This window comes from Bufo bufo, chromosome 6 (genome assembly GCF_905171765.1).
Source record: "Bufo bufo chromosome 6, aBufBuf1.1, whole genome shotgun sequence".
Taxonomy (NCBI): domain Eukaryota; kingdom Metazoa; phylum Chordata; class Amphibia; order Anura; family Bufonidae; genus Bufo; species Bufo bufo.
In genome coordinates, this window is record NC_053394.1 from 283,876,236 (window position 1) to 283,897,993 (window position 21,758).

General features: G+C 46.5%; 1 protein-coding gene across 1 annotated transcript in view; it reads left to right on the forward strand.

The window, feature by feature from the left end:
- The window catches only part of PSMD11 (proteasome 26S subunit, non-ATPase 11), a 46,740-nt gene extending 24,982 nt beyond the window's left edge, over nucleotides 1–21,758 (forward strand). Inside the window, exons 6-14 of the mRNA XM_040436816.1 lie at nucleotides 5,389–5,583; nucleotides 5,720–5,864; nucleotides 6,423–6,483; nucleotides 7,810–7,872; nucleotides 7,973–8,098; nucleotides 9,861–9,896; nucleotides 10,532–10,583; nucleotides 18,966–19,108; nucleotides 21,020–21,758. Of these exons, the coding sequence (XP_040292750.1) occupies nucleotides 5,389–5,583; nucleotides 5,720–5,864; nucleotides 6,423–6,483; nucleotides 7,810–7,872; nucleotides 7,973–8,098; nucleotides 9,861–9,896; nucleotides 10,532–10,583; nucleotides 18,966–19,108 (821 nt within the window). The 3' untranslated portion in view covers nucleotides 21,020–21,758. The remainder of the gene's footprint in view (nucleotides 1–5,388; nucleotides 5,584–5,719; nucleotides 5,865–6,422; nucleotides 6,484–7,809; nucleotides 7,873–7,972; nucleotides 8,099–9,860; nucleotides 9,897–10,531; nucleotides 10,584–18,965; nucleotides 19,109–21,019) is intronic.

The following is a 21,758-nucleotide window of genomic DNA, read 5'->3' on the forward strand; positions in this document are numbered from 1 at the left end:
ACCATACCCCTCACGGAATCCAAATGCGTAAAATTTTTTAGACATTTATATTCAAGACTTCTTCTCACGCTTTAGGGCCCCTAGAATGCCAGGGCAGTATAAATACCCCACATGTGACCCCATTTCGGAAAGAAGACACCCCCAGGTATTCCGTGAGGGGCATATTGAGTCCATGAAAGATTGAAATTTTTGTCCCAAGTTAGCGGAACGGGAGACTTTGTGAGAAAAAAATTAAAAATATCAATTTCCGCTAACTTGTGCCAAAAAAAAAAAATTTCTATGAACTCGCCATGCCCCTCATTGAATACCTTGGGGTGTCTTCTTTCCAAAATGGGGTCACATGTGGGGTATTTATACTGCCCTGGCATTCTAGGGGCCCCAAAGCGTGAGAAGAAGTCTGGTATCCAAATGTCTAAAAATGCCCTCCTAAAAGGAATTTGGGCACCTTTGCGCATCTAGGCTGCAAAAAAGTGTCACACATCTGGTATCGCCGTACTCAGGAGAGGTTGGGGAATGTGTTTTGGGGTGTCATTTTACATATACCCATGCTGGGTGAGAGAAATATCTTGGTCAAATGCCAACTTTGTATAAAAAAATGGGAAAAGTTGTCTTTTGCCACGATATTTCTCTCACCCAGCATGGGTATATGTAAAATGACACCACAAAACACATTCCCCAACTTCTCCTGAATACGGCGATACCACATGTGTGACACTTTTTTGCAGCCTAGGTGGGCAAAGGGGCCCATATTCCAAAGAGCACCTTTAGGATTTCACAGGTCATTTACCTACTTACCACACATTAGGGCCCCTGGAAAATGCCAGGGCAGTATAACTACCCCACAAGTGACCCCATTTTGGAAAGAAGACACCCCAAGGTATTCCGTGAGGGGCATGGCGAGTTCCTAGAATTTTTTATTTTTTGTCACAAGTTAGTGGAAAATGCTTATTTTTTTTTTTTTTTTTTTTTTTCATACAAAGTCTCATATTCCACAAACTTGTGACAAAAAATAAAAACTTCCATGAACTCACTATGCCCATCAGCGAATACCTTGGGGTCTCTTCTTTCCAAAATGGGGTCACTTGTGGGGTAGTTATACTGCCCTGGCATTCTAGGGGCCCAAATGTGTGGTAAGGAGTTTGAAATCAAATTCTGTAAAAAATGACCTGTGAAATCCGAAAGGTGCTCTTTTGAATATGGGCCCCTTTGCCCACCTCGGCTGCAAAAAAGTGTCACACATCTGGTATCTCTGTATTCGGGAGAAGTTGGGGAATGTGTTTTGGGGTGTCATTTTACATATACCCATGCTGGGTGAGAGAAATATCTTGGCAAAAGACAACTTTTCCCATTTTTTTATACAAAGTTGGCATTTGACCAAGATATTTATCTCACCCAGCATGGGTATATGTAAAAAGACACCCCAAAACACATTCCTCAACTTCTCCTGAATACAGAGATACCAGATGTGTGACACTTTTTTGCAGCCTAGGTGGGCAAAGGGGCCCACATTCCAAAGAGCACCTTTCGGATTTCACAGGTCATTTACCTACTTACCACACATTTGGGCCCCTAGAATGCCAGGGCAGTATAACTACCACACAAGTGACCCCATTTTGGAAAGAAGAGACCCCAAGGTATTCGCTGATGGGCATAGTGAGTTCATGGAAGTTTTTATTTTTTGTCACAAGTTTGTGGAATATGAGACTTTGTTTGAAAAAAAAAAAAAAAAAAAAAAAAAAAATCATCATTTTCCACTAACTTGTGACAAAAAATAAAAAATTCTAGGAACTCGCCATGCCCCTCACGGAATACCTTGGGGTGTCTTCTTTCCAAAATGGGGTCACTTGTGGGGTAGTTATACTGCCCTGGTATTCTAGGGGCCCAAATGTGTGGTAAGGAGTTTGAAATCAAATTCAGGAAAAAATGAGGAGTGAAATCCGAAAGGTGCTCTTTGGAATATGGGCCCCTTTGCCCACCTAGGCTGCAAAAAAGTGTCACACATCTGGTATCTCCGTAATCGGGAGAAGTTGGGGAATGTGTTTTGGGGTGTCATTTTACATATACCCATGCTGGGTGAGAGAAATATCTTGGCAAAAGACAACTTTTCCCATTTTTTTATACAAAGTTGGCATTTGACCAAGATATTTATCTCACCCAGCATGGGTATATGTAAAAAGACACCCCAAAACACATTCCTCAACTTCTCCTGAATACAGAGATACCAGATGTGTGACACTTTTTTGCAGCCTAGGTGGGCAAAGGGGCCCACATTCCAAAGAGCACCTTTCGGATTTCACAGGTCATTTACCTACTTACCACACATTTGGGCCCCTAGAATGCCAGGGCAGTATAACTACCCCACAAGTGACCCCATTTTGGAAAGAAGAGACCCCAAGGTATTCGCTGATGGGCATAGTGAGTTCATGGAAGTTTTTATTTTTTGTCACAAGTTTGTGGAATATGAGACTTTGTTTGAAAAAAAAAAAAAAAAAAAAAAAAAATCATCATTTTCCACTAACTTGTGACAAAAAATAAAAAATTCTAGGAACTCGCCATGCCCCTCACGGAATACCTTGGGGTGTCTTCTTTCCAAAATGGGGTCACTTGTGGGGTAGTTATACTGCCCTGGTATTCTAGGGGCCCAAATGTGTGGTAAGGAGTTTGAAATCAAATTCAGGAAAAAATGAGGAGTGAAATCCGAAAGGTGCTCTTTGGAATATGGGCCCCTTTGCCCACCTAGGCTGCAAAAAAGTGTCACACATCTGGTATCTCCGTAATCGGGAGAAGTTGGGGAATGTGTTTTGGGGTGTCATTTTACATATACCCATGCTGGGTGAGAGAAATATCTTGGCAAAAGACAACTTTTCCCATTTTTTTATACAAAGTTGGCATTTGACCAAGATATTTATCTCACCCAGCATGGGTATATGTAAAAAGACACCCCAAAACACATTCCTCAACTTCTCCTGAATACAGAGATACCAGATGTGTGACACTTTTTTGCAGCCTAGGTGGGCAAAGGGGCCCACATTCCAAAGAGCACCTTTCGGATTTCACAGGTCATTTACCTACTTACCACACATTTGGGCCCCTAGAATGCCAGGGCAGTATAACTACCCCACAAGTGACCCCATTTTGGAAAGAAGAGACCCCAAGGTATTCGCTGATGGGCATAGTGAGTTCATGGAAGTTTTTATTTTTTTTCACAAGTTTGTGGAATATGAGACTTTTTAAAAAAAAAAAAAAAAAAAAAAAAAAAATCATCATTTTCCACTAACTTGTGACAAAAAATAAAAAATTCTAGGAACTCGCCATGCCCCTCACGGAATACCTTGGGGTGTCTTCTTTCCAAAATGGGGTCACTTGTGGGGTAGTTATACTGCCCTGGTATTCTAGGGGCCCAAATGTGTGGTAAGGAGTTTGAAATCAAATTCAGGAAAAAATGAGGAGTGAAATCCGAAAGGTGCTCTTTGGAATATGGGCCCCTTTGCCCACCTAGGCTGCAAAAAAGTGTCACACATCTGGTATCCCCGTACTCAGGAGAAGTTGAGGAATGTGTTTTGGGGTGTCTTTTTACATATACCCATGCTGGGTGAGATAAATATCTTGGTCAAATGACAACTTTGTATAAAAAAATGGGAAAAGTTGTCTTTTGCCAAGATATTTCTCTCACCCAGCATGGGTATATATAAAATGACACCCCAAAACACATTCCCCACCTTCTCCTGAGTACGGAGATACCAGATGTGTGACACTTTTTTGCAGCCTAGGTGGGCAAAGGGGCCCATATTCCAAAGAGCACCTTTCGGATTTCACAGGTCATTTTTTACAGAATTTGATTTCAAACTCCTTACCACACATTTGGGCCCCTAGAATGCCAGGGCAGTATAACTACCCCACAAGTGACCCCATTTTGGAAAGAAGAGACCCCAAGGTATTCGCTGATGGGCATAGTGAGTTCATAGAAGTTTTTATTTTTTGTCACAAGTTAGTGGAATATGAGACTTTGTAAGGAAAAAAAAAAAAAAAAAAAAAAATCATCATTTTCCGCTAACTTGTGACAAAAAATAAAAAGTTCTATGAACTCACTATGCCCATCAGCGAATACCTTAGGGTGTGTACTTTCAGAAATGGGGTCATTTGTGGGGTGTTTGTACTGTCTGGGCATTGTAGAACCTCAGGAAACATGACAGGTGCTCAGAAAGTCAGAGCTGCTTCAAAAAGCGGAAATTCACATTTTTGTACCATAGTTTGTAAACGCTATAACTTTTACCCAAACCATTTTTTTTTTTACCCAAACATTTTTTTTTTATCAAAGACATGTAGAACTATAAATTTAGAGCAAAATTTCTATATGGATGTCGTTTTTTTTGCAAAATTTTACAACTGAAAGTGAAAAATGTCATTTTTTTGCAAAAAAATCGTTAAATTTCGATTAATAACAAAAAAAGTAAAAATGTCAGCAGCAATGAAATACCACCAAATGAAAGCTCTATTAGTGAGAAGAAAAGGAGGTAAAATTCATTTGGGTGGTAAGTTGCATGACCGAGCAATAAACGGTGAAAGTAGTGTAGGTCAGAAGTATAAAAAGTGGCCTGGTCTTTCAGGGTGTTTAAGCACTGGGGGCTGAGGTGGTTAAGGACCAGTTCAGGTCTGAAGTCACTTTTTGAGGCTTACATAATAGAAACCACCCAAAAATGACCCCATTTTAGAAACTACACCTTTCAAGTTATTCAAAACTGATTTTACAAACTTTGTTAACCAATGGAAAATGGAGATTTTGGGGGGAATATGCCTTTTTGATTGTTTGGTGTTGCACTTTTAGTGATGTAAGGTTTTTTTTTAGCACCGTTTTTATTTTTATTGTTCACCTGAGGGGTTTGGACATGTGATATTTTTATAGAGCCGGTCGATACGGAAGCAGCGATACCTAATACGTATACTTTTCCTTTTTTTCTTTTTTTTTCTATTTTTTACAATTATTTTTTTAACTTTATTTTGGGAAAAGGACGCTTATTTTTATTTTTTTACTTGAAACTTTAAAAAAAATATTGTAAAACTTTATTTTATTTTTTTTACACTTCATTTTTTGTCCCACTCTGGGACTTCAACTTTTGGGGGTCTGATCCCCTTTACAATGCATCACAATACTTCTGTATTGTGATGCATTGGCTGTAAGTGTATTGCCAGTGTAATACAGGGGGCTGGATCTCACAGGCTCCCCTGGATTCCCCTAATTCCTCATAGATTGTAAGCTCTTGCGATCAGTGCATATTCAGTTGCATATTATCCAGTTATTTTTGTTTTGTACATGAACCCTATGAACTTGTAAAGCGCTGCGGAATATGGTGACGCTATATAAATACATTTTATTACTATATATATTAGGTTCACAGCTTCTACGAGAACTGAAAAAGATGGATGACAAAGCCCTTTTGGTGGAGGTACAACTCCTGGAGAGCAAAACCTACCATGCCCTTAGTAACTTACCCAAAGCCAGAGCCGCCCTAACGTCTGCCCGTACCACAGCCAATGCCATCTATTGTCCACCCAAGCTCCAGGCTGCACTGGACATGCAGTCAGGTCAGTAACTGGCATTTGTACACTGCAGATTGCTTTCTTATGTGCATATATATAAATTCGGAACCATTAACATTACCTGTCTGAAAGAATTTGTGGCATCCGACTTTTTCACGCTCTCGTTTGCTTTGCATTTCAGGTATAATCCATGCAGCAGAGGAGAAGGACTGGAAAACGGCTTACTCCTATTTTTATGAGGCTTTTGAGGGGTATGATTCCATTGACAGCCCCAGAGCTATCACAGCCCTGAAGTACATGCTGCTCTGCAAGATCATGTTGAACACGTAAGTCTCACTGTAAACAACTTGTACGAGATAGAGATCTGCATGATGTCTCCTCGCAATCAGCACTGCACTTGTCTGTGGCCTGTGAATGGTGGCGTCTTACCCTCATTCAAGTGAATGCAGTGCCAGACACAGCCCACAGACAAGAGCGACATTGTTTTGGGGAAAAGAAAGGGAAGCCATGTAGAGCACAGAGTAGCCCAGTATCTGCAGGCTTGTAAGAAGTCTTGCACAGTTTGCCTGTACACGAATAGGTCTTGAATTTATTTTCTTCTGGTTGGTTTTCAAGGGTGCAGGCGAGCGTGGATGTGAGCGATCTGCCGCTTCTAGTAGATATAATGTAGATACACAGAAGCAGTTTCTGAATTGCTGGCAAATACATTTAAGCCTAGATCCTGACTACGAGGATGCTTTGTTTTTCAACAACGCTAGTGCTAGAAATAAGCGGATTTTCAGTAATTTTGAGATTACCTGATACTTATCAAAGTGAAATCCTAGAACATTGTGCCTCAAGATTATGGAATGTTTCTCAGATAGTTTCTTCCCTCCCTTCCACAGACCAGAAGATGTTCAGGCCCTGGTGAGTGGGAAGCTGGCACTCCGTTACGCTGGACGGCAGGTTAGTAATTCTGTCTCTGTACAGTGGGGCCCCTACCCATTTACTATAATTACTGTATATATGTTCTAATATGAAACGTTTTAGCCATATATAAAATGTTGTGGTTCGTAATAATGTAATAATGTCTCCTGGATGTGGAGCCATATTGCCCAATGACCATGATTACGTAGGCTAGTGCTACAGGGGGTTTCCAGGATTTTATATGGACAGCCTATCTCCAGGATCAGAGTCACATTGGCAGGGGTCTGACACCTCGCTGATCAGTTGTTTGGGTGTCGCTTTAGCATCTACACAGCTCTGTTCCTTGTGTAATGGATGGGGCTGATTACTGCAATGCTGCTCTCGCTGGAGAGAATAGAAGCAGCGCTGCAGTAACAGTGGATGGAGCTGCTCCCGGACAGCTGATCGGCAGGGGGTGTATGGTGTCAGACCCCTTACCATCTGATTGTTGGCCTATCCTTGAGATGCAGATGGACCTTCATTTTGCATCCCCTGTCCGTTAGCTACAGTTAAACCTGTGCCCAGCAATTTCTGTTACCATTCCAGGACCACGTGCATTATTTTTGATTTAGGGCCATATTTTGCTCCCTATAAGGTCCATTCACACGTCCGTGGTGTATTGCGGATCCGCAATACACCCGGCCGGCACCCCCCATAGAACTGCCTATTCTTGTCCGCAATTGCGGACAAGAATAGGACATGTTCTATTTTTTTGCGGAGCCGCGTCCCGGAAGTTCGGGGTCGCGCTCCAGAAATGCCGAGAGCACATAGTGTGCTCTCCGCATCCATTCCTGCCCCATTGAGAATGAATGGGTCCACACCTGTTCCGATATTGCGGAACGGATGCGGACCCATTTGCGGACATGTGAATGGAGCCTAATGCTGTAATACAGAAAGGAACATGCTTACATAAAGGGTCTGTAGTACTAACAGCTGATTGTGAAAGCTGTCACCCCACAAACAGCTTGTACTGGAGGGCTCTAAAATGTAGCATTACTTGCCAACTGTACAAATAGTATACCACATCATGCATGGCCACAAGGTCTGCTTCTATGTTCTGGCACATAGAAGGGGGCCCCAAGAAAGGGACCTCCCCCGTATGACTCCCACAAATCCTAATGAGGCATATAGACTTGACATGTCTTATAGACTATAATGGGGAAGTATGCTGTATTTGTGCTTCTGCCCTCCTTTACCCACTGCTTGCTCAATCTGTGGTAAGACCACCACCTGTGAAACCGTATGAATATTCCAAAAATATTTGGCAGAATACCCCTTTATCCCTTGAAATTGAGTAAGGAATTGAAATATATACTTGTCTTACAGACAGAAGCATTGAAGTGTGTCGCCCAGGCCAGCAAGAACCGCTCCCTTGCCAATTTTGAGAAGGTAAGTTTGTTGCGTTATAAGACTTGCATCAGGTTCGGATATCATTCTTTGGGACTGATTGTAGAATCAGATGACTCTCCTCACTGCCTTCATCCTACAGGCACTGACAGATTACAAGGCAGAGTTGCGGGATGATCCCATTATTAGCACTCACCTGGCTAAACTCTATGACAACCTGTTGGAGCAGAATCTTATTCGAGTCATTGAGCCTTTCTCTAGAGTACAGGTAAGTAATGGGGCCGTGGTGAAGTCTTGGAAAGTTTGGACCATGTTTACTGCAGCCGTCTCGTCTGTTCTTGGCTGAATGAGATGGTTATTTTTATAGTAGGCACGGGGAAAAGTGGGAACCAGATCCATCAAACGGCACTTACCTTGGAGAAACAAGTTTTCCCCAGTGGCAGATGTCTGGGGTTTGTCTGTGAGTTTGTGAAAAGATTAACCCCTTAACGCTCACCGATGCAATGGTATGTAAATGCAGATAGCTAGCTAGCACTCAGAGAAATGCTATTATGGCACCGTGATGGCTCAGGAAAGGTGCTTATGCCAGCTGTGTTATACAGCAGGCACTCCTCTCCCGTTGCCCTGATCAGAGATGACTAAGTTCAACCCACCATCCATTTTTTTTTCTTTTTGGGACATCTATAAGTTCAACCCCTCCGATGCTGTAGGCAGTGGCAATTGTGGCATCAAGTGTTTGGACAAGAAGAAAATGGCTCCTTCTGTCCTCAGATTGGCACCCTAGAACTGCATTGGGGTGTGTTGAGTGGTTGTCATGGCAGCTGGGGGCCATGACAACCGCCCATCATAATGGTAAAAAAAAAAATATATACACTGTATTACAGAATTATTGCAAAGTAAGGGTCTATTCACAGGTCCGCAGAATGGGTCCGCATCCGTTCTGCAAATTGCGGAATGGGTGCGGACCCATTCATTCTCTATGGGGCAGGAATGGATGCGGACAGCACACTATGTGCTCTCCGAATCCGCATTTCCGGAGCGCTCCCCCGATCTTCCGGTCTGCGGCTCCGGAAAAAAGTAGAACATGTCCCATTCTTGTCCGCAATTGCGTACAAGGATAAGCAGTTCTATGGGGGTGCCGGCCGGGTGTATTGCGGATCCGCAATACACTACGGACGTGTGAATGGACCCTAACAATCGCAGGTTCATGACCTCTAAGTGGACTAAAAAAATTCTCATCTACAACACGGACAAAAATAGGACATGTTCTATAATTTGGAATGGCCACAGATGCAAAACAGGGATGTGCGCATGGCCCCCTGACAATGAATGGGTATTTGCAAAACAATGCAGATAGCGCAGGGATGAAAAATATGGTCACCGGACATCACGTTATGACAGACATCCGATACCCCCAGTGGGCAGAGGATCCAGCCATCTTCACTAGCAGGATATATTGTGAATACTCTCTTGGTCTTTAGCAGCATCTTGTCAGATGAATCCTTTTAATAAATTGTACAGAGGTCTGAATTCTGCTTGGTATTGTGCACAGGCGTTAGAACTCATGATCATCCAGTCACTTCAGCTACAAGACTACAGATAATCGCAGGGTACACCTACCATTATCAACTTTTTATTTTAGGGTAGCCATCTAACAAAAAGGGATTGTCCACAAACAGTCCCTTTTAAAGGGGGGTTTTCCGGGATTTTGATACTGATGATGTATCCTCAGATTAGGTCATCAGTATCTGATTGGTTGTGGTCTGACACCCGGGACCCCGCTGATCGGCAGTTTTGAGAAGGCTCCTGTGAGCACCGCGGCCTTCTCTGTGCTTACCAAGCACAACACCGTACATTGTATAGCGGCTTTGGGTATTGCGCTCAGTCCCATTGATTTGAATGGGCTTGAGGATAGGTCATCCATATCAAAATCCCAGAAAACCCTTTTAAATTTTCTTCATAGAACTTTTGCTATATGGTCTGTTGTCCCTTCAGCTTTTAGATGTATTTTCTTTCTACTTTTCCCGTAGATTGTGCACATATCCAGTCTCATCAAACTGTCTAAGGTAAGAAATCTGAGGGCAGGGATGTCTAGTCCTTGGCTAGCGAGGAGAAAACTTTCACCTGATTCACAGGTTTGCTGATACATAGAATACCATGAGACATTCAGCTTGGCAGTGCATCCAGTTGATCCCAAGACAAGGGGTGCCGCATTTACAGCAGGGCTGTGAGTGCAAATGCAAACGGGAAATTCAGAAGCGGCTTGGCACGCTCACGTTTTTCTCCAATATACTATTAATAGACCTTGCATTTGCACCCACCACTGCCCTTCACACAGGGGTACTGGACATTGAATTGGGCTACATATGTGGCTGCTGTGCAGCGCATGGAACGCCAATGAAGTGGGCATATCTCATCTTCACTAGCTGTAAGTGTGCATCCCTGTATGAGCTTCCAGCAGCTGCATAGCCACATGTTCATAATTCAGACTGCCGATTTGCAGCTTTTACAGATGGTTTATCACGGTATAGTTATCTACAGAAATCTGAATAGTTTCCCTGGTGCCTGTGGCCAAGGGCTACACTACAGTCCAAAAATCCACCAATAGATCCGTACCCCACTCCTGCTGAAAAGCTTCCAGGTCAAACTCTGTAGAAGTCATTTTTTTAAAAATCCTATTCCTCCATCTTTCTTCTTGCAGCCTGATGTAGAACGCAAACTCTCCCAGATGATCCTAGACAAGAAATTTCACGGTGAGAAATACATTCAGCCTGGTTGTACATGACTTAGAGCTTTACTCATGACCTTTACTTGTTTTTTTTGCGTGTCGAGCCTTGCCTGACAAGAAAGGGTTTAATATGTTGGTACATTCAGTCTAAATAAGACGTTCACAGCCATCTGGGCAGAATTTATTAGCACATCAGCCCAGAGGATTAGCGGCGGCTCAGAGCGCAGCCTGCGTACTGGAGATAAAGGATCAGGAAGATGAGCGCTCCCTGGAGGCCAGTTAAATACGTGTTATGTAAAGAGCTTAGATTCTTCCTAATAGTTCAGTTGCCTTCGTGGTAAAAAGAAAAATCCTGCATTTTACTTACTGTCAGAGTATGGAATATACAGCGTGTCTGTGGGTTACAGGATCTTGACTGTCACAAGGCCCACTTGTCTGAAATGAAAGGTGAAGTATTTTGTTGCCCTTTTTATAGAGATCACCGTTTAAGGGCTAGGACTGGAGTTGTATGATCGCACAAGGTTTATCGTTATGCATTGGTGCTAACGGTCATCTTAGGCTGGTTCAGCACCGAGATGCAATTCGACCCATGGCGACATGCAGCACATTTTTCATGTCGATTGTCAATGGCTATGCAGTCTTGCAGATAAAGAACAGTTTTACCCACAAAACGGCTCTGCCTTTAACAGTCAGTTTGAAAACCATATTTTTTTGCGATAAGACCCCGTTTCGGCATGGTTTCTTGTGCTTATTGGCAGGAACAAAGGGTGTCAGTAACCAGGAAATTCCCTGTTAAACCACTCACAGTGCCGTGTAGGGCTAGCTGAGTGGAATGTAATGATACCTTTCACTTAAAGGGGTTATCCCATGATTCATGTAAAAAATGAGATATTGTATAGTACATGACAATGTCTTTCTAACAAAGCTATATCCAGCCCTGTACCTCACATGGATCCAGAGATCTCCCCATTCATTGCTCTGCTAGATTTATATCAAGCTGACAGCTCAAGGGGAGTGTCTTTTCTACTGCAGATAAGGGGGCGTGTCCATGCTCTCCCTATCACAGCTCAGGAGGCAGTTGAAGGATACAACTGAGCATGTGCGGCCATCTCAGTGAGCAGGACAAGGAAATAAGATAGAATAAACAGCAGATGGCGCTGTACAGATAGATTTTATTGAATAGCTCAGTAGCTATAATAATTTTTTAATTTATATACAATTGCAAACATATTTAGACCCAGGTGCTGGTTTGAAAACTAGAATATTTTTTGTTTGAACAACCCCTTTAACGATCTGTTGCTTCATTAAGGAAGAAAAAATACTTTTAATCCATATGCAAATAAACAGTTAAACACTATGTACACCTTCAGAGGCAATTTTTTTTTTAGGATTGCATTTTACACATTTTAATCTAAAAATCATTCTTTAAATTGGTCTTCATAAAAAAAAAATATTGAGCCGTTCTGTCACAAAGGATTAACTGTTTGTCTAGCTGTGTGAATCCTACTTTTTACTTTCACACTTTTACCTTATATCTACTTTACTAAGAGGTCATAAGCACTTATTTAAGGCTACTTTCACACTCGTGTTTTGTGTGGATCCGTTTGTATTATCTTTAACATAGTCAAGACGGATCCATTGAAAGTCAATAGAGAACAGATCCGTTTTCTATTGTGCCAGATAAAACGAATCTGTCCCCATTGACTTACATTGTATGCCAGGACGGATCCGTTTGGATCAGTTTCATCAGCAGTGTTTTGGTGTCCATCTCCGATCTCACAAACGGAAAGCCAAAACGCCAGTGTGAAAGTAGCCTTAGCCACATTCTTATCAGTACAATAAGAGGTGAGCTGTAATGAGTGTTTATAATGTCAGAGAGCAGAGGAGCCCTTCAGATTAGCTGGCTGATGGAGCAGAGAGAAAATCCCTCTATTAGAGCATCTCAGCCCTGTAAAGACCAATTCAAAAATTTTTTTTTAGCTCAAAATAAGTACAAAAAAAATTGCACCAAAGGTGTACATAGCCTTAAGTGCGCCAAGGGAAGGCCCAAGCCACTCTGTGCACCCTTGCTTCCTTTTCCAGCCCCTCCCTCTTCCTGGGAATGCAGGCCAGTTTCCTTCATATTCGTCTCTCCTGGCCTTGTCAGTCAAGGAGAGGGAGGGGCTGGCAGAGGAAGCAGGAGGAGCTTGGACCTGCCCTCAGTGCACTTAACTGTTCATTGCATATGGATTAAAAGTACTTTTCTCGCCCAATTCCTTGGGGGACACAGGAAACCTTGGGTATAGCTCATCTCTATAGGAGGCGTGACACTAAGTGAAAGACTGTTAAGCCCCTCCTCCAGCAGCTATACCCTCAGCCTGGAGCGAGCGACTACCAGTTTTTTGCTTAGTGTCAAGGAGGCAAGACACTCTCTGCACTGCAGAGCTGTCTTTGCTAAAGATTTTATTTTTCTCTTTTTATTATTTTCAACTTTTTCCCTTTTTTCAACAGGGACAACAGAGTCGCAAAGACCTCTCTGTTTTCCCGGGGTTGAGCTGCGCCAGTGCCGGCTATCCGCACTGCTGCCTCCCCCACAGAAGAAAAGGAGGACCAGGGCAGCCCAGCTCCCCTGCATCCCGCCAGCACAAGGGTCGCCCGCCTGCAAGCCCCTCTCCAGCTTCCTGCCACTTCGGTGCCAGTGGCTGAAGGGGCGTCCCTGCTGGATGGACTGAGGGTGAAAACGTCGACTGGTGAGGTGGCTATGCAGCCGTTCCAACCCCCCCCCCGTTAGGGTTTTAACTTCTGTGTTCCCTCTGCCTAGCCTTGTCACATTACAAGGCTTACTGTCGGCTTCCCCCCCACTTGTGTGTGGAGCAGGACGGAGCGGTGCTCGGGGGGAGGATTTACTGCACAAGTTTACCTCAGGTGCTGCGGCCTTGTGGGGCCGCCTTTTGTATCTCGGCCAGTGCTGTCGCTGTGTTCAGCTGCCGGCTCACTTCTCTTGCCGGCTACCGGTGTGTCATTCGCCGCCGGTGTATAAGGAGGTGGTCGGGGGGCAAAATTTTCTCGGCGGCATATTTGTTTGAACTCCTGTACATGTTAGACATTCAGTCGGGAGGGCGGACGTCTTTTTTCCCGCTCCTCGCTGGCCCCGCCTCCTCTTCGTGCCTGCTCTCAGGACGGATCGGTTTTACCTCAGGTGTTGCCGCTGCTGTTGCCGCTGCTGTTGTCGTCCGCTCCCACTGTGACCTGGTAGGACTGTTGACCCTTTCTAGCTCTGCAGCCCTCTGGCCTGGACGCTTTTATATTACTTCAGCCAACATGTCTGACCCCTCAGCGCCGGCCGGTCCTTGGTATCACACCTGCACCGCATGTAAGGCGCCCCTCCCTCAAGGGCAGCCTGACCCGCATTGCTCGGCTTGCAAAGCCCCATTACAGGGTCCGCCATCTGTTATGTCACCCCCTGGCCTATTGGATCCCCCTGACTGGACTAGATCCCTTTCCCAGGCTGTGGTCAGCCTCTCTAACGTTGTGGGCCGCCTTGCAGAGGTATTGCCCTTATCGCAGCCGGATATTTCCCCTGCTGGGCCCTCCGGGTCCGCTATCTTAGCTGACCCGTCTGAGTCCCTCTCTCCAGGCGACACCTCCAGAGCCCGTCAACCCCAGAAGCGGTCTAGGGCGGAGCGCCTATCATCCTCGGATGCTTCAATATCACCCCCAAGGGTGCGCTCTGTCGGGCCCTTCCTCGATACAGGATATGCCCTCTGAAGGGGAACTAGTTGATTCAGATTGTGATATGGACTCGGCCTTGCCTTCAAAACTGGCTTCTGCTGTGGGCCATCTTATTAACAATATTCGTGATACCTTTAAGATTCACGATGATCCTCCTAATTCTGAAAAAAACAGTGTTTCCTTTTTTCGCCAAAAACAGACGTCTGCAGTTTTTCCCCTCCACACTGACTTCTCGTCGGTGGTTTCCAAGGCCTGGGCCCGCCCTGATGCCCGTTTTACCCCGCCTAAGAAGTTGGATATCTGTTATCCATTCCCGGCGGATTGCATTACAAACTGGGCGTCACCACCCAAAGTCGACCCCCCCCCCCGGTGGCCCGTTTGGCAAAAAGCACGGCTATTCCCGTTGCTGATGGCTCTTCCTTACAATCCACTGAGGATCGCCGTATAGAGGCCATTACCAAAGGTATCTTTGCAGCCTCCGGTTCCGCCCTCCGGCCGGTCTTTGCTTCCGCTTGGGCTGGAAAAGCGGTTTCAGAGTGGGCTTCTCAGCTGGATCAGGAGCTTGAATCCGACGTCCCTATTCAGGACCTCCGTGCTCTAGCCCAACTTATCGTTCAAGCCGGCAAATTCGCCTGTGAAGCATCCCTTGATGCGGGGGCTCTCATAGCCCGTTCGTCTGCCCTGGCCGTTTCGGCCAGGAGGGAGCTTTGGTTAAAGGTTTGGACGGCGGACTCCACGTCAAAGCGGTCTCTTACTGGCCTTCCCTTTACGGGTTCTCGATTGTTCGGGACCCGCTTGGATGAAATCATATCCGAAGCCACGGGGGGGGAAGAGTACGCATCTTCCTCAATCTAGGACTAGGACCACCACTCGAGGCCGTCCCACCTTTTCTCGCTTCAGGTCTTCCCGCAGGGCTCCCGCACCTCGCACCTCTTCAGGTCCATCCCCTAGCTCTGTCCAAGACAGACGTAAGAAACCTTTTTTTCGGACCCAGCCCTCCTGGCGCAAGTCACAGCCTGCTCGCCCTCCCGTGACCAAACAGAACACTACCTGAAGGTGCGCCCCCACCCGCCCGGGTGGGGGGACGTCTCTTCCTGTTCAGGGACTTCTGGCAGGCGCACGTCTCCGACGCCTGGGCTCTCGAAGTTGTGTCTTCCGGGTACAAACTCGAGTTTACGTCCCTCCCCCCAGTTCGGTTCTTTCGCTCCCGGGTTCCCCGGGATCCCCAAGGGGCGGCCGATTTCTTTACTGCCACTCGCACCCTTCTGGACAAAGGGGTCATCGCTCCGGTTCCCATGGAAGAAAGATTCAAGGGGTTCTATTCGAACCTTTTTGTGGTCCCCAAAAAAGAAGGCTCGGTTCATCCCATTCTGGATCTAAAACGGTTAAACCGTTTCCTTCGTCTTCAGCGATTCCGGATGGAGTCTCTCAGGTCGGTGGTGGCCTCTCTGGAAAAAGGGGAGTTCCTGGCCTCTATCGACATCCAGGACGCCTACCTTCATATTCCAATCGCTCGGTGTCATCAGTGCTTTCTGCGCTTTGCAGTGGGGTCCGACCACTACCAGTTCGTTGCCCTCCCCTTCGGGCTGGCGACGGCCCCTCGCGTTTTCACAAAGGTCCTAGCCCCTGTCCTCGCCTTACTTCGTTCCAGGGGAGTTTTTCTTCTTCCATATTTGGACGATCTCCTTATCAAGGCACCCTCTCTGTCAATGACATCTGCCAGTGTGGACCTCTCGCTACAAACCTTACGCCGGTTCGGTTGGATTATCAATCTTCCCAAATCCGCTCTTGTTCCATCCAGGCAACTGATCTTTCTGGGGATGCTGCTGGATACAGATGCAGCGGAGGTTCGGCTTCCGTCAGAGAAGCGCCAGCTCCTTCATCGGTTGGTTCGGAGCCTTCTGAACCACCGCCGTCCTTCCTTCCGGTTCAGCATGCCGGTCTTGGGACAGATGGTGTCCTGTTTCGAAGCAATCCCCTACGCGCAGTATCACTCCCGCACCTTTCAGACTGCCATTCTGTCCGCATGGGACAAGTCCCAGGAAAGTCTGGATCAGCACTTTCCCCTTCCCCCCCAGGTTCGCTCCTCTCTACTCTGGTGGTTACGGACCCCTCTCCAAGGGAAGTCCTTCCTACCGATAACTTGGTTGGTGATTACCACCGATGCCAGTCTGCGGGGTTGGGGGGGGGGGTGTTTCCTCCTCGGTCTGTACAAGGCACTTGGTCTCCATCGGAGTCCAAACTGCCGATCAACGTCCTGGAGCTGAGGGCGGTTCTCCTCTCACTCCGGCATTGGACTTCGCTGCTTCAGGGTCACCCTGTTCGTGTCCAATCGGACAATGCCACGGCTGTGGCATACATAAATCATCAAGGGGGCACTCGCAGCGCGGCGGCAATGAGGGAGGTGTCTCTAATCCTTCGCTGGGCGGAAGTTCATGTTCCAGCCATTTCGGCCATTTACATCCCGGGAGTGGACAATTGGGCGGCGGATTTCCTCAGCCGGACGACGATCGACCCGGGCGAGTGGTCTCTGCACCCTGACGTCTTCGAGTCTCTTTGCCTCCGTTGGGGTCGTCCGGACGTGGATCTCATGGCCTCCAGATTCAACCACAAGCTCCCCACCTTCATGGCCAGAACCAAGGATCCGGACGCTTACGGCGCGGACGCGCTCGTCCTTCCCTGGACGGAGTTCTCTCTCCTCTACGTGTTTCCGCCCCTGCCTCTTCTTCCACGAGTCCTTCGGAAGATCGCGGCGGAGGGCACGCCTGCGATCCTAATAGCCCCGGATTGGCCTCGTCGTCCTTGGTACGCCGACCTTATGTTGCTCCTGGCAGACGCCCCTTTGCCTCTGCCTCTAAGAGAAGACCTCCTCTCTCAAGGGCCGATCTTCCACCAGCATTTAGGGTCGCTACGTTTAGCGGCGTGGCTATTGAAACCGCGGTCCTAACGCGGCGGGGGTTTTCTGTTGACGTGGTCCGTACCATGATTCGTGCGCGTAAACCGGCATCGTCCAGGATTTATTACCGAACCTGGCGGGCCTATTTGAATTTCTGCGAGACCTTAGATGTTCATCCCCTTCGGTTTTCTCTCCCCACAATTTTATCCTTCTTGCAGTCTGGTCTGGACTTGGGTTTGGGTCTCAGTACCCTAAAGGGTCAGATCTCAGCGCTTTCGATCCTTTTTCAGCGACCTCTGGCTCCGCTCGGTCCAGTTAAGACTTTTCTTCAGGGGGTTGCTCACTATGCTCCCCCGTATCGCGCTCCCGTTCCATCTTGCGACCTTAATGTTGTGCTGACTGCTCTCCAATCTTCTCCTTTCGAGCCTCTGCGCAGGGTTTCCCTTCGCTTGTTGTCTTGCAAAGTTTTTTTCCTCGTTGCCATCACGTCTCTTCGGCGTGTGTCTGAATTGGCGGCACTTTCTTGCGTAGAACCCCTCTTGGTTTTTCACCAGGACAAGGTGGTTCTCCGCCCGGTTCCGGATTTCCTTCCGAAGGTGGTGTCCGCTTTTCACCTGAATGAAGATATTGTCCTTCCTTCTCTGTGCCCGTCCCCGTCTCATCCTCGGGAACGGGATCTTCACCGTCTGGATGTTGTTAGGGCTCTGAGGATCTACTTGGATGTAACTAGACCCTTTCGGCGCTCGGATTCTCTATTTGTGGTTCCGGAGGGTCCGCGCAGGGGGCTGGCGGCATCTAAAGTGGTTATTGCCCGCTTCATCAAGATGGCTATTGCTGAGGCTTACCGTGCTAAGGGCAGGGAACCGCCCTTTGGTGTTACCGCTCATTCTACCAGAGCGGTCGGGGCTTCCTGGGCTCAGCGAAATCGAGCTTCGGCTGAACAATTGTGTAAGGCGGCCACCTGGTCTTCTTTGCACACCTTCACCAAGTTCTACAAGGTGAACACTTATGCATCGGCGGATGCTGCTTTGGGCCGCCTTGTCTTGCAGGCGGTGGTGCCTTAATGCCTATGGTGCTTTAATTCTTCTTGGGTTGTGGTCCCTCCCTATTTGTGGACTGCTTTTGAACGTCCCAAGGTTTCCTTGGGCGAGAAAACGAGATTTTTGTATAACTTACCAGTAAAATCTCTTTCTCGCTCTTCCTTGGGGGACACAGCACCCACCCATTGTTTTGGTTGCCCTGACGGGAGTTTTGACTTGTTGGTGTTAATTTGGTTGATCCTTGGCTTTGTTTTAACTACTTGGGCACATAACTGGTAGTCGCTCGCTCCAGGCTGAGGGTATAGCTGCTGGAGGAGGGGCTTAACAGTCTTTCACTTAGTGTCACGCCTCCTATGGAGATGAGCTATACCCAAGGTTTCCTGTGTCCCCCAAGGAAGAGCGAGAAAGAGATTTTACTGGTAAGTTATACAAAAATCTCGTTTTTCTTCTAAATGTTACTACGGATCACTGAGTGAAAGGTATTGCATTTGGCTGAGCTGCCCTACAAGGCATTGTACCAGGTTTAACGGTGAAGGATTCCCTTTAAGGACTTTTATTTTAAATAATTGAGTGATTAACTTATATCCGGCTTATTTAGCTGCTAATCAGCAGAAGCTGCAGCCTGACAGCACCGTCTATATGTTGTATATTTAGCTCCCAGAGCTAAGTTTGCCTAGCTGTCACTTACCACAAGTTTTAGGTTAAGTTGTCCATTGTATCCATTTGAGTGTTTAATCGTCTTCTCGCTTCATGTTTACAGGTATCCTAGATCAGGGAGAGGGGGTCTTGATCATTTTTGATGAACCGCCTGTAGATAAGACATATGAAGCTGCTCTGGAAACCATTCAGAACATGAGCAAAGTGGTGGACTCTCTGTATAACAAGGCCAAGAAGCTCACATAGGTGGGTGGCAGTGGATGCAAGTAACTGTTAGAGCTGATGTCAGAGTGGCCGGGCTTACAGAAACAGCCAAGCGAGCCGGCCTTCCTCGGTTTTCATAAGGCCAGTTTGAGGCAAACGAGTTCACTTTGAGAAACGTGCTCCATGTGGGAGCGTGGTCTCCCATCCTGGATTCTGCAGCATTATAATGATTTATATGGCTGTGTGTGTCTCTGCCCGAAATCATCAGATGTAATGACAGTACAAATTATTACAACAGAGTTTCTCCCGATGAACCTGGCCTTATTTTATGAATTGGAGCTATGCAAGCAGTGTAGCAGAATAAGCTACGATGCTTTCATAGATCCTGGACCGTATCATGACCATAGGTTCATTGCCCAAACGTGACCTTGAATTTTTCAAAAACCTTGATAAATTCTAAGTGTATTTCTAGTTATATAGAGTACAGGACTTTGCAGGATGATGCAGTATGGTAGCTATGCCCATTGGATGTGATGTGACCCTTCAGTGCACAGGAGATCTTAATGATCGGTCTTCTACTGCATTGATAGGAGCAGACGGCAGCCATGGCTCATAGCTGATCCTTGCTGCCGTTTAGAAGCTGAAGCGGCCTAGCAAGTTGTATAGAAAGCCAGTTATTTGCTCCTGCGCTGCAATTCATGAAGTCATTTTGCTTTGTGTTACCCAGCAGATGTTCAGAGTGAGTTCCCTTATTTTGAGGTCGAAAGCACATGAGATTAGGACAGAAAGATCCTTTATCTTTAGCAAGCGGAGATTATGAAACACCAGTGAATGTCAAACACTGCGGTGATGACGCTTCCTACTGATAATGGCAAGTGACAATAGATGGTGACAACATGCGTGCCGTCTGTGCCACTGCTCCTCACACCATGCAGACAGGATGTTAGATTAGTTCAAAAGGGGCTTTTCCTGGTCTTGATAAAGTTGCTGAAATGACCTCAGTTAGTTCCTATAGGCGTGCATCCAGGGTAAGGTAGCTCTATGTACATGTGCAGTCAGCAAATGGGAAAGGAAAACTTACTGTCCCTAACTGGAATACATTTTATTAATGGTCTCTGGGTTTAAAGGATCTCGGTAAGCTTTCCTCCACAAACAGCACTACACTAGTCCATGGGTTGCGTCTGGTATTGCGCCAATGCCCCCATTCACTTCTATGGGGCTGAGAGTGATACCTAGCACAGCCACTATACAATATATGGTGCTGTGAGAAGGCCGCAGCACTCACAGGAGCGCTGGTGCCTTCTCAAAAAGCTGATTGGCGGGGGTCCCGGGTGACGGACCCCCACTGATAATATACTGATGACCTATCCTAAAGATTAGTAAAATCCCAGAAAGCCCCTTTAAAATGTAACCTAAAATTTTTGGGGGGGGGGGGGAAGGAGGAGTATCGTACCGTTGTACCTACAAGAGGACGTACTTGTATGGCTTATAGAAGTTGGCCTTTCTTAGACATTGATGGCATATCGCTAGGATGGGTTGTTGTCATATAGGTGCTAGTCCCAACCACGGGGCCCCAGAAGTTAAGGAGAGCACACTGCACATGCTCAGCATGCTCTCCATGTATCGCTATGGGAGTTCCCAAAATAGTTGAATGAGCGTCCTTGCCTGTTTTTGGAATTCCTATTGTGGTGAATGGAGAGCACACCGTGCGTGCGTGGCTGCTCTCCATTCACTTCAGGGTCCCAATACTGACCTCTTGGACCTGCACCTGTCTGACCGATGGCATATCCCAGTGATGTCATCAATGTTTTAGATGGGACAACCCCTTTACATAGCTGTTAGTGAAACTCCTGTAAGGCCATGTTCACATATTTGCAGTTTATGATGCGTTTGACATGAGCTCTACATCAGTGTGTTCATCCTGATACTAATATGATTCTTGTTTAATTTCAGACCGTTCAGAATCATCAGCCATTGGGAAATCAGAGCGGCAGGAGCAGCGGACACCTCTCCTTCCTCCTCATGTGGGATGGTGGAAAAGGGGCAGGGGGTGCTGAAGGGAATCATGTATTTTTTTTTTCCCCCAATTTTTCCTAGGGACATCTTTATTTCGAATGAGCAATTGTAAAATATCAATGAATGGGGGGTGCATCCGTAGCACAGGCCTCTTTCAGGTTAAATCCATGCCCCTGACTATTTCCACTTCTCAATCCCACGTCCAGGGGCTGGGGTTAGAACACTTGCTTGTTTTATAGGTTTTTTCTGTGTACTTACCTGAAGCAGTGCTTGGGGGTGTGGGGGGGGGGGGGGGGGCGGAGACAACGACCTCTTTGAGCTTACCCTTGGTCCCCAAAGCCTTTGTTCCGTGAGGGCACACACGGCATATGCTGTATGTGCTACGCGCCACCCAAGGCCGATAGGGAAAAGACTCATTAGGGCTCACGGTTCAGTTTTGGCAGGGAACCCTCACTTTTCATAAATTTAACGGGTTTGCTGCTTGCAGGGATTTAACTAAACAAAAAATTGCCATTTGCCGCTCCTGTTACAACTCCTTTAGGACATCCCCCCCTCCTCCCTGCTGATGTCCTTTGGGTTTCCATGTCCCACAAGAGGTGCACAATTTCCACCCAGCTGAAACCAGAGTATATCTGATGTTCAGATGTGTTCCAATAAAGATCTTTTTTTTTTTTTT